The sequence below is a fragment of the Coturnix japonica genome, chromosome 1, assembly GCF_001577835.2.
Source record: "Coturnix japonica isolate 7356 chromosome 1, Coturnix japonica 2.1, whole genome shotgun sequence".
NCBI classification, from domain to species: domain Eukaryota; kingdom Metazoa; phylum Chordata; class Aves; order Galliformes; family Phasianidae; genus Coturnix; species Coturnix japonica.
The window spans coordinates 107,414,856-107,427,183 of record NC_029516.1 but is presented as its reverse complement, the minus strand read 5'-3'; the positions used below and the strand labels follow the sequence as shown (position 1 = coordinate 107,427,183).

The 12,328-nt window shown below is 48.5% G+C and overlaps 1 protein-coding gene across 2 annotated transcripts; it reads right to left on the bottom strand.

The window, feature by feature from the left end:
- Positions 1 to 8,196: 8,196 nt before the first annotated feature.
- SAT1 (spermidine/spermine N1-acetyltransferase 1) lies at positions 8,197 to 11,059 on the bottom strand. 2 transcript variants are annotated; one of them, XM_015885588.2, is made up of 6 exons: positions 10,780 to 11,058; positions 10,531 to 10,582; positions 10,363 to 10,446; positions 9,118 to 9,219; positions 8,968 to 9,008; positions 8,197 to 8,693 (listed from the first exon to the last, which is right to left on the bottom strand). In XM_015885588.2, the coding sequence occupies exons 1-6, from the start codon at positions 10,843 to 10,845 to the stop codon at positions 8,523 to 8,525; spliced, it is 516 nt and encodes a 171-aa protein (XP_015741074.1). In that variant the 5' UTR covers positions 10,846 to 11,058; the 3' UTR covers positions 8,197 to 8,522. The 2 variants fall into 2 exon arrangements, with proteins under 2 accessions (XP_015741074.1, XP_015741065.1); XM_015885579.2 differs by having other exon boundaries at positions 10,363 to 10,582; positions 10,780 to 11,059.
- Positions 11,060 to 12,328: the final 1,269 nt, after the last annotated feature.

The following is a 12,328-nucleotide window of genomic DNA, read 5'->3' as shown; positions in this document are numbered from 1 at the left end:
AATACTATGGGGGTGAGAACCAGCTATAGAATAACTTGTCTGTTTCCTCATCCTGGGCTAGGGAGGGGAGAAAAAACAAAGCAAAGGGAAATAAAAGAAGATTTCAAACATTTTGAAATCTTTTCACTATAAAACCATTTCTCACAATAAAACCATCATTTGGTGCCATTTTCAGGAATCTCTCCCTGGTGATGCTTCAGGAGATACTGATACAAAGTCAGTTGTGATGCTTGTAATCCAGGCAGCTCGTAGCGTTTAAAGTACTGTGGGTGAATCTTAAAATGTTCCTAAATTAATCATCAGTGAATACAAGGGAAGGATGGAACTAAATGAGTGCCTGTAAGATGAGTTCTGAAAGAAAAAGGCAAGAAACTACAAGGTAAATTGGATTTAAAATGTTTCTAAACATGTTTGTTGTTACTTGCTGCGGTGTTCCACAGGCTGGCTGTATTTCCACAGACTTCCACAGTGGAAAAACAAATGAACCTTGGCAATGTTAATGCCAGTCTATGTGGGCATTATAAAACAGGCACATTCTTTGATACAGGCATAAGGCACGTAGTTGCCTCAGGCAGAAAATAGTATCTCGCAACATGTTCAGCACATGTTTTTATGAGTGTTTTAGGCTGGTAAATAACTGTATGTGTTGTGTTTAGAAAATACCAGGTTAACTAAGTGTAGTGACTTAAATGCTTTTCGTTTGGGTGCATCCTTATTTTGCCTGTTTACACCGCTGCTTAGAAATGCCCCAAAACAATAGGCTGCAAATGCTTTTATCTAGCAGGAAAAAGGCTGCCTTCAGCCACCTGCATACACAGATGGAGGGGATGGTTCCAAAATGGGAACAAGATGTCCCTAACTGGAATCCTTGGTTTACCTCTTCTAGCAACAGTTTTTTACAAGTACAGAAAAATAATGTATGCTTTGGAGAGTGCAAGAGGTTGTAGGCATTCATCTCACTCGACATACTCCCGATGAGGAACAGGAGAGCAGTTGGCTGCTGTTTGTATGTATGTATATGTATACAGATGTTGTGGCCTCTTTTCTGTATGTTATCTTTTGCCAGGCTTTGCTTGTAAGTATTACAACATCAGATAAAAGCAGTATATTCCCCACCCAAGTTTCACATCAGCAATTTGATCAACCTTCCACCCTAAGCCTTTTGACTTGGTAACTGGAGTCTGTGTAAATGAGGAAACTGTCCTCATCTCAGCGCCCTCAGTCGCAGTGTCAGCGTATTTGTTAGGGATGGGTTGCAATGCCGCCTCTTAAAAACACGTTCTTTAAGCTCTGCAGCTTGTGGAGATGATCTGATTCTCCAATTCAGCCCTTGCTGTGTGATGGAAATCCCTCTACATAGTTTTTTTATATGTCTGAGTAAACGTGGAATAAGGCAGCCTCTCATTTTGCCAGAAATACATGGCCAGCTGACTAATCCTGCTAGCCCATGTAAATGGAAAACCTTGCAGCTTTGAATAATACCGCGGTATTTTGACACAAGTGTTTACTGAAAGAAAAAAAGAAGTTGGGTCAGTGCTCTGACTGCAGGAGGCCCCAGCGAATTTATCAGCAGAGGTGATAACTGGAGTGTTCTGGAACCTTCCTTGTTGTAGCTGTCACTACTGAAGAGAGTTACAATCCTTCAGTGTGAGAAAACAAGATAGGGACAGCAGCAGTGGTATTATTTTGCAGCTGGACAAGTGGCTTGCTACTTGTCTATACTATAAACTCCAAGCTCCTTGTAAAGCCAGTTTTAACATAATAATTTGCAGTTAACAGAGAGCGTTTCAGTTCTTCAGGTTTGCCAGAGGAGCCCACGTACTTTCCCACTGGGCTTTTCTGAATCTTTCTGAATGTAGCATCTCAGAACAGGATCAACTTTTGCACCTGGATGGCCTGGCAGCTGCCTGGGTCAGCAGCCCTGGGTAGTGTTTTTGACAGGTACAAAAGCTGCTTGTTTACAAGGAAAACCTTTAATAGCAATGTCGTAACTACAAAGCAGAAGAGGAGATGTCTCTTAGCAGAAAAAAGTCTTGTGTAACAAACATCCTGTCCTTCTGCATCTGGGCCATCAGCTGATTCTGGTGTTTCTTGGCTGTGTCTTCTTGATATGTCAGGAGCTGACTGCTTTCTCCAGGCCTCTCTGAAAGCAGTGTTGGTGTATTGATGCAATTGCATTGTTTTCTCCCATTCCATCAGTGAAGTTCATTGTTGGTCATCATGCTAAAGCCCGGTGCGTGATCTGGACTTTCATGTTGTTATCTTGATGTTTTGGGTTCGTCCAGAATGTTGCTCTTGCTACCACGGAATCTCCTTTTTCCAGTGTTGCTACATGATGGCTACACAACCACACCACTTACCATATTGGAGTTCTTTGAAACCCTGTGGTCTCTGTCCCATCGTAGTAATAATCCCAATGTCTATGTAGTCAATGTGATGCGCTCAGTTCCAGGGCACAGTACCCACCTGCTGCATGAGCTGACCTCAATCCCTACCTGGACCCAGATGGAGCCTGCCAGAGGGGAAAACAGGCCTAAAACAGAGATGTACAGAGGTACTGCCTTGTGATGGCTTACTGGCAGTGCAGGAGAGCACTTTTGTCTTCCTGGAGGTAGGGAGAAGGGTTAAGCATTAAGCTGGGCAAGACTAAGTGGCTGCATGCATGCACCAAGCAAAGCTTGTAAGCAGAAAGCCATGGAGGCTGCCCAGGGAGATGGAATCACTGTCCTTGTTGGTGTTCAAGAACTGTGGAGACGTGGCGCTGAGAGGAACGGTTAGTGGGCATGGTGGGGTTGGGCTGATGGCTGGACTAGATGATCTTAGTGGTCTTTTCCAGGCTTTGTGTTTCTGGATCCTTTCTTTTTTGTTAGTATCTGTGTACAGAAACGCACGGAGCTGTGCAATCATCCATAGTGAAAGGGATTCTTCCCCTCCCCCACCCCCTGCCCTAGATTAAGTCCACAAACGTCTCTGTAAATACAGCCGGCCTCAGACTCACTTCCTGAGGGAGCCATTTCCTGACTTGTAGGGCGCTCAAGCAAGTGCTCATTCATACCATGAATCATAAAGGTAACCTCAGTTCAAAGTGCCGTGCTATGCTTTGGCTTCCTACAAAAAAAACGGGTTTTGTTGTTGAACACAGCCTGCTGACATCAGCTGTGTGCCTACCCTTGAAACTGTTCCCATAGGGTTTTTTTGATCTATCTTAAAAGAATAGTTTCCAACTGCCTGGACAAAAGGTGGTTGCTGAAGGCAGGGAGGCTGTCTGGGAGCAGTATGTCTGCTGTCATGCATCAGGCATGACATGTTTATAGAGTGGCATTAGCCCCTGTGGGGACCTGTCTCTATGTTTTGAGGTGTGTTAGAGGGCCCGTGCCCCCATCTGGCTGCCTTCCCAATGCTGCTCTGGCCTCTGGCCCTTCCTGGAGTAACTGGGAGAGCTGTCACACCTTGGCCTCCCCTGCTTTCCAGGCTTCTCTGCTATGGGTCCTTCAGTCTCCTCATGTGTGGTTACTGCTGCAGCCTTTATCACTGATCGCATGACTATGTTTCCTTAAAATGCAGGCAGTTATTACCTGGAGAGGCAGAAAACAGTACATTCACTCTTTTATGTGCATTTATTTGGAACGTGGTGCTTTTTAGCTGGGTTAATTTGTCACTGTATTGGCCCCGTGGCCTCACTGACCCATCATGGGGCTGGACTCTGTGCCAGCTCCATACCTCCAGCTGCATGGCTGGGCTCCCCAGAGCCCCCTGCTGCATTGCCCTGTGCCAAGGCAGCTGCCTGGGGCTGTCCCCTGTTGCACAGCAGCCTCTCCTCTGCCAAGGAAGCAGTGAGAGCTTGCAAAGAAACTGTGCTGGCTTCTTTTTGTGTGTACCCTCATTTCAGGCCTTTCCACACCAGTTTCCTGAAAGCAAAACTCAGTACCCTGAAGTAATTTATTGTAGGCTAATTCCAACCTGGTGCTTGTTTTGGGTTCATAAACGTTGTGGAATGCTTTGCTGAAAAGAGCACCAGATGTTTCTTACGGTGCACACTTGAAGGTCACGGCTGCGTCTCATAACTTCATGGCAGATGCAGCAAAGGCCAGGATTTCATGCTGAGTGTTGGGCTGCCAGTACGTTGTTTACCTCAAGGTGAGCCAGTTTGGCAATGGATCGTGGTGGGGCAGGAGAGAGCAGATAAACCTCCTGCAGTGGAGCTGCTGCCTGAAAAGAAACTAAACAGTTTCGGGTTCCTGACTGGTATTTTTATGGCTTGTTTGAAGGCACCTGGCACTGCAGGGATCGTTGGTGCTGAGCCATCATGCCACACTATAGAGCAGCTGGAGGAAGGCGTTCCTGCAGCATGGGATTTTATGCTCTGGTCAGTGGTGCCCAGTACCAGAGGCAACAGGCACAAACTGCCGTGCAGGAGGTTCTCTCTGAGCACCAGGCAGCACTTCTGTGCTGTGCAGGTGAGGGAGCGCCAGCCAGAGCTACCCAGAGACTGTGGGGTCTCCTCCTTTGGAGATCTCCAATAGCTGCCTGGCCATGGGCCTGAGCATCCTGCTCTGAGTGTCCCTGCTTGGACAGGACCTGATGGACCCCTAGGACCTAACAGCCTCAGCCATCCTGTCATTCTGTGGTTCAGCCCCTCTGAGCACATATGTGCAGCACTCAGTTGCTGTGGGTTGTGGTACAGGCTCTCTGCCTCTGGCTGCCTGCACTGCACAGGGGCACATGGCAGTGGTGTGTGGAGGCAAAGCTGGTCCTGCTAGGGCATGCAGCACGGATCCTGAGGGCATCCAACTGCAGGGTGAAAAGTGATTTAGCTTTGCATAGCCCGAAGTAACAGCCAATTCCAAATGGCAAGTAAAAGCAGTGCTGGCAATGTGGTTGTTGCGTAGCTTCCTCACACATGCAGGGCTTCCCCAGGGCATAGCTTCCCGCATGTCTTCTGGTCAGATTTCAGACAGTTTGGTGATGGCGAGCTTGGCTTGGAAATGCAGAATCATTTTATTGCTTCCTTGTGCTGAGAAGGTCATGGCCTGATGCCTATAAATCCTGCATATTTGCTTATGGTAAGGCTTTCTTCTCTGAGACTCTCTAACCTTGGCCTCAGTCACTTCCATTTGAACTGGCTGCACTGTGTCATGCAGTGGACTTCATTCCCTTGGCCTTGTTTACTGTCTGCCAGCTCTTGGAGATGCATGGTTACATAAGGTGGGTGTGTTTCCCTGCAAGGCTGAGGAGCAGTGTGCAATGACTGCTGTTAACACTGGAACCTCCAGCCAGTTTGGTCTAAAAGTGAATTAATACAGTCTTACTTCTTTGGTGCTTGTTTGGTGCTTATTTCTGCCCCTCTGCCAGGCCTGCCCAGTGCTGCTCAGATGCAAATAACTCCTGCTTGCAAATCCATTGATGTGTGGCTTGAAGAGATGGATGGAAGGTAACAGTAATCCAGGGGGTACTTGATATATCCCAAGAATTTATCTACAAGATGTCTCCTTTTGCAGAGTAAGAGCCTTCTGTTTCTGGGCCAGTTTCATTCTGGCTATGTGGTGGTAAATGTTCCTGCAAATCTGTGTTGGCCCATGCTAGGAAGTTGGTCTGGGGTAGGGGGGAAGAGGAATTTAGCTGGCCAAACTGATTGCACCAAGATTGAGCTTGTAAAGCAAAACAGAGAAGGTTCTGTGTTTTCTCCTATCTGGTTGTTGTTGTTGTGCCAGTCACTGAAACAGGGCTAATAGAAAGGTTAATGGAGATCACAAAGACCCAGAATGGAGTTTGACCCGCCATAAGTAAAGCTAGAGGAGGGCAGTTCAAAGGTGCCTTTGCAGTGGTAGTGGGATGCCAAGTGACAGCAACCAGCCTTGGAAATTCTGCCCCTGCACTTTAACCCATGTGTTTTGAAAACACCTCAGCACCTTGGGAATGCTGCTGGCTGGCAGGCAGGCACTTGCTTCTGCCCACAGTGGGCTGGGGATGTCCTGCCCCCCTGCTCTGCACTGGTGAGGCCTCACCTGCAGTACTGTGTCCAGGTGTGGGATCCTCAGTACAGGACAGACATGGACCTGTTGGAGTGTATCAGGGGAGGGTCACAAAATGATCCAAGGGGTGGAACACCTCTCCTACGAGGACAGGCTGAGAGAGCTGGAGCTCTTCAGTTGTGAAAAGAAGGCTATGAGACGACCTGGTAGTGGCCTTTCAGTATCTAAAGAGGGGGTGGTAAGGATGAAGCAGTCATTAGCAGGACTGTTGTGATAGGACAAGAAGAAATGGTTTCAAACTAAAAGAGTAGAGACTTAGAATGGGTATAAGGAGTGTTTTACAGTAAGAGTGGAGAGGTACTGGCACAGGTTGCCCACAGGTGTGGTGGGTGCCCTTGTCCCTGCAGGTACTTGGTGAGGCTCTGAGCACCCTGATGGAGCTGTAAATATCCTTGTTTGATGTAGAGGAGTTAGACTAGATTGCCCTTAAGGGTCCCTTCTGTGGTTCTGTGACCATGGTCCTGTGCCAGGGAATGAGCAACAGACCATGCCTCACTGCTGCCAGTTCTGGCTGTGCTTGGGAGCAGGAAGAGAGCCTTGGGAAATGGAGGTGTGTTTGTTCAGAAGGAAACCACAGTGAGCTCACAGCTGCTCGGTGAATGGTGCAAACGTGCAGACATCCAAGTGCAAGCAAACAATCTGTGTAACTTACTTACAGGCAGTTCTGCAGCCAGTATTTGTTTTGCGTTCTCATGAGTTAACCACCCCCTGGGGCTTTTTTATCTGAAAGCCTTAAAATGAAACTGACACCGCCGCCGGTGTGAAGATGAATGTTATCTCCCTGCCCTGTTTTATGTAAAGAAGTGTACCTGTGCTCAGTTCAGCTGTCACATGTGTCTGTTGTTTCTGCCTGCAGAGCTTGGATCAGCCAGGCCTTGGGGGCAGGGAGGGCACAGGGAAGGAGCTGTACCTGGGTGGCAGAACTGCAGCCTGCTCTGAGATTGCAGAGATTAAACAGCAGATACAAACACGCTAGCTGTGTTTTGTTTTGTTTCAGAGCACATGATGCTTCTATTATAATTACATCCTCTTCTCTGAAATAGAGTTCCCGGAGTCTGTTGGAGCAGCCTTGCCCATGCAAGCGGATTGATGGCAGGTTTCCACACCACTGGGGAGACTGCAAAGAGACCGATGGGCCAGGGGCTGCATTGGGCCAGGGCACGGGGGCACAGCTGAACTCAGGTGTATGGTGTTGAAACATTTTGGGCTCCCTCAGACACTTTGTAAGGTTTCTTCTTTTAGGGCATTCCTGTCTTGTGCCTTTCCTTCCTGTCTTATCAACAGTGGGAGCTGAGAACCAGTATGATGCTACCATAACCAAACTGCTCTTTCCTTGAGCTACGCACCATCACTCTGTTAAGGGCTGGTTTTAGAGCCCCTACCACAAGCCACATCACAAAGGCTGTCTTAACCTCTGAGTGTGAAGGTTTAGCACAGCTGCAGCTGGTTGTCTTCTCCATTACCACCACCTCCCTTGGTTTTCTGTGATGCCTTCAGAGTCTACTTCAGGGGCATTCATTTAGAAAATAAACAACGCCAGACTGTGCTGGCAGAAGATGATGAGGAAGATATGAGAAACACTTCTAAATTGCTTGAAAATGTGTCTGGGCCGTCTACATTCCTAATTACAGCACTTAATTAGTAAGCTTGTTGCATTCAGCCATGCTGCTTTGATAGCTCCATTGTTCTGCAGGAGCAGGGCTGGACACTGAAACAGTTCTGTCCTACATATCTAATGAGCTGTTAGTTTGAAACTAAAGACATACTTAATCTGCTCTACCAGGAATCAGCCTCTGCGTGGAGGCTGTGGAGATGTCACAGAAAGACAGAATGACCTGGGTTGGAAGGGACCTCAAGGATCATGTAGTTCCAACCCCCCTGCCTGGCAGGGCCACTAAACATACACCTTTACTAGATCAGGTTGCCCAGGGCCCCGTCCAACCTGGTCTTGAACACCTCCAAGGACGGGGCATCCACAACCTCCCTGGGCAGCCTGTTCCAGGGCCTAACCACTCTTCTAGTGAAGAACTTCCCCCTAACATCCAACCTAATGTCCAGCCATTGCAGAACATCACCCCTTTGCTTGTGAAAGTGCTTGTGTGACGCAAGTGGCATCACCCAAATAAAAGGCAACACATGAGAATTAAGAGTCAGACTACGGCCATTGAGTGAAAACTATTTATTTTATAAAAGGAAATAAAACAAACCCTACCAGTGTGTACATTGTACACATTTGAATGCCACTTACAAGAATGAAGTTTCCATATACAAAGATTACAAGTTCACACTGGTAAAAGGATGGATACAAGCACGTATTCAACTTGAGATGCCTCCGCTCCAGCTGACGGTACCAATTACTCTATGACCATGGTTGCACAGTACTACCATCCACTCTATTTTATTCCACTACCAACACAGAAAGCAAGAAGGGGTTTATTCAGAGAGCGCGTATATTCATTGCAAGAGTTTAGTTGCTGGAATCTTCTCTCACTACTCTTCCGTTGCCATCTTCAACAGATACTCCTTGTCGATTTTGAAGAGCCTCCAGCCCTCTTCAGTGGACAGATCGGAGGCGCCCCTTCTCTTGTAGAACCTGATGGAGGGCTCGTTCCACTCTGCCACTAGGAAGTGCATGCTGCTGCAGCGGCACTTGACAGCAACCTGCAGGAACGCAAACACAGGTCAGCGGGTCTGATGCTAAGCAGCACCAGCTGCAGATTGCTCCGAGTCATGATGTTCACTTTATCTCTCAGTTCAGCCTCTAGGCAGTGGTTAAGGCTGCCTGGAGCTCTGTCATTTCTCTTTTAGTAACTCATCAATGCTAATCCTGTGTAGTGCTCAAGGAGAAACTTGATTGCAGCTAACAGAAAATCAAGACTACTGCTCCATCATGCATCCCCAGTGCTGTTCATTTAGACTTAACACTCAGACATACCTGACTCAGATTCTTCAGGATTTCTGATCCAATGCCAAGTCCTGAGGGAAAAAGCAACAAAAATATACAGTTTAAGGAAAAAACAGCAAGACAATTTCAATTTTAAAGTAGCTCTGTAGGAAGCAGCTTGTCTGATTCCATAGTACTTACCTCTGTATTCAGCCATCACATAGAAATCTTCAAGATACAACAGCTTCCCAATCCATGGATCGTAAGTGAAGTAATACATAGCAAAGCCCACGATGCTGTGCCCTGAAACAAAGCACGCAGCTTTAGCTGGTCTGAAGCTACCGATTTGCATTAAGTCTTACATGCATATTTAAATATACAGATAGTGACATGCAGCCGTTTGCTATAAGGTTAGAATAAGAATGAAGCACAACTGGAAACGTCAGTATAAACTGGCATCAACCTAACGGAAGACTGCCCTCTTCACACCCTGAAACGCTCAAGAGCAATGTTATAATAAGCAGTGAACAAAAAGGCTTTATTTCTACTAATACATACCCTACTGATTTATCAGCACTTCCCTTCTGGAATACAAAGCAATACAGAGCAGTCCAAGGCCTAGGTAACCGCCCCAACACTGCCTTGCTTGGCAACCCCGACAAGCTACAAAGCTCTACAGAAGGTTCATCTTCCAATGTATTGCTCAGTAGAGAGAAGACATGCTCAAAGACAACTGGTACATTCTGATACATTTCTGATACGCTGACATATGTGCACACTGATTGTATTGTGCTGTTTTGAATTCAGCACCAACAAATCAAGCTACATAGAACTGCAGCTTCAAGTACAGCTGCACCACTCAACAGGGAAGAGAAACCAGCTCTTCCTGCAATAACATATTCAAATCTAAGCCTTGAAAATCGCAATGTCTACCATCATACTCTGCACATACTCTAAAGGAAGCGTGCAATAACTTCTGATCTACTGTGTCTTTGGTAAAGGTTTGGGAATAGCACTTGTCCCTGTAGACCTTACCTCATATTATGATCATCTACTTTATTGTGTAACGGATCTTTTAGTTACCTCCCCGCCCATCCATGTACACAGAAGGGCCATGTACATGGCGAAGCTAGAGACTGTAACCTGAAGATTGGGGACAAATTAAAGAAAACATGTGATTCAACAGGATTACATAAGGTTAAGTTAGGGTCAAACAAGAAAAGCCATTTAATTACTTGGCATTAAGTACATTGTTACACCTGATCATCCAGCATCTCCGAGGTTAGCAACTACTTCACAACAGCACGGCTCTACGTTATCGCCATTTTTAAGCTTAGCCTGTTCCTCCTGCCCCGACTCCTCGCTGGAACCTCAAGTCAGGTAGGTCACAATAAGCACAAGGCATCTCTTATGTAAAAAGAACAAACGAGCGGCGCAATATCTCACCTTCAGCCGACCACTGCTCTTTGGGCACCTCCGCAACGAGGCAGTGGTAGAACGGGTGCTCACCGAATCCATCCTCCAGCAGCTCTACGAGAGCAAAACAAACGGGACCCTTCAGATGCGGGCGGCGGCACCGAGCCGCAGCAGGGCGGGCAGTCGCTGCAAGCCTACCTTTCTCGGTTAGCACCACTTGATCCTCCATGTCCTCGTACTTGGCTAGTTCCTGGAACGGCACAACACGTCAGCCGCCTCCCCCGGGCCCATCACCCCTCCTCCCTCCTTCCCTCCCCCCCTCGGCCTTGCGCAACGCCCTGTTTGCGCCTTCCCCGGGTTCGGCCGCCTTTCCTTCTCTCCCCCCCCCCCATCCCATCCCACCCCCCCCCACCCCATCCCTCTTGGCCTAACGTTGGCGTCCCGCACCTTGATCAGTCGCAGCAGGTCTGAGCAGTCCTCGGGACGCGCGGCGCGGATACTGAACGAAGCCATTTTCGACGGCGTTTCCCCCTGCGGCCCCCTCGGCTGACGAGTCCCCGGTGTGTGAACAGGAGGAGCAGCTGTTTCTTCATTCGTGTCCCGGGCGCGGCGGCCACCTGCGGTCAGTCAGGCTGCGAGCATGTCCCGGCGGCGCTCGGCAAGCAGACGGCTCCCACCCGACAACAACCCCGATCCAACGCCAACTGCGCCGGCTGCGCATCCTCCGCCTCCATTTATAGATGACCGCGCTCCGCCTCTCCCCGCACGACAGCCAATGGGAGTGCCCGCAGCTCTCGCCCCCAGCCAATGGTAGCGCCCCTCCCCGGAATCTTGCCTCGCCCTGCCAGCAACAGCTGCCGCCGGTGTCTCGTGACTGCCGGCCGCCATGGCGCCCTCTGGCGGAGGCGGGAGGCGCAGCAGGACAGGCCCCCCCTGCTGTATGTGAGGCTCGGGGCGGCTGTGCCACTCACACCGTTTTCCAGTGCACACCATGGCTTAAGAAGTTCACAGAATTGTAGGGGTTGGAAGGGACCTCTAGAGATCATTGAGTCCAACCCCCCTGCCAGAGCAGGCTCCCTACACCACGTCACACAGGTAGGCGTCCAGGCGGGTCTTGAATATCTCCAGAAAAGGAGACTCCACCACCTCCATGGGCAGCCTGTTCCAGTGCTCCGTCACCCTCACTGTAAACAAATTATTTCTCACATTCATGTGGAACTTCCTATGCTGAAGTTTCACCTTCATTTAGACACAGGGACCAGTATGGAACATGATACTGCCCAAGGATTGGATGGAGAAGTGTATTCTGGTGTCCAGGTTTGGTCAAGAAAACCATCTGGCACATGCTTAGAGCCCTGGAAGGCTCTAACATCTTAAATTCACCCTAAATCCAGTTTAGCCTCCATTAGAACAAATATGGAGCTGTCCAGAGAACAGATGCATATAAAAACCAGGAAGTGGCAGTCACAAAATCACATAATCACAGAACTGTAGGGGTTGGAAGGGAACTCTGGAGATCATGGAGTCCAACCCTATAGCAGGTTGCACAGGAAGGCATCCACAGGGGCCTTGAATCTCTCCAGAGAACAAACTCCACAGGCTCTCTGAGCAGCCAGTCCCAGGGCTCTATCATCCTCACAGTGACGAAGTGAACTTCTTTACAGTGAGGGTGACGGAGCACTGGAACAGGCTGCCCAGGGAGGTGGTGGAGTCTCCTTCTCTGGAGATATTCAAGACCCGCCTGGATGCCTACCTGTGTGACGTGGTGTAGGGAGCCTGCTTTGGCAGGGGGGTTGGACTCGATGATCTCTAGAGGTCCCTTCCAACCCCTACAATTCTGTGATTCTGTGATCTTCCTCATGTTAGTACAGAACTCTTTGAGTTCCAGCTGCATTGCCCCTTGTTCTATTGCTGCTCACTACCAAAAAGAGTTTGCCCCATCAACATGACTCTCACACTTTAGGTATTTATAAACAGTTATGAGATCCCCTCTCAG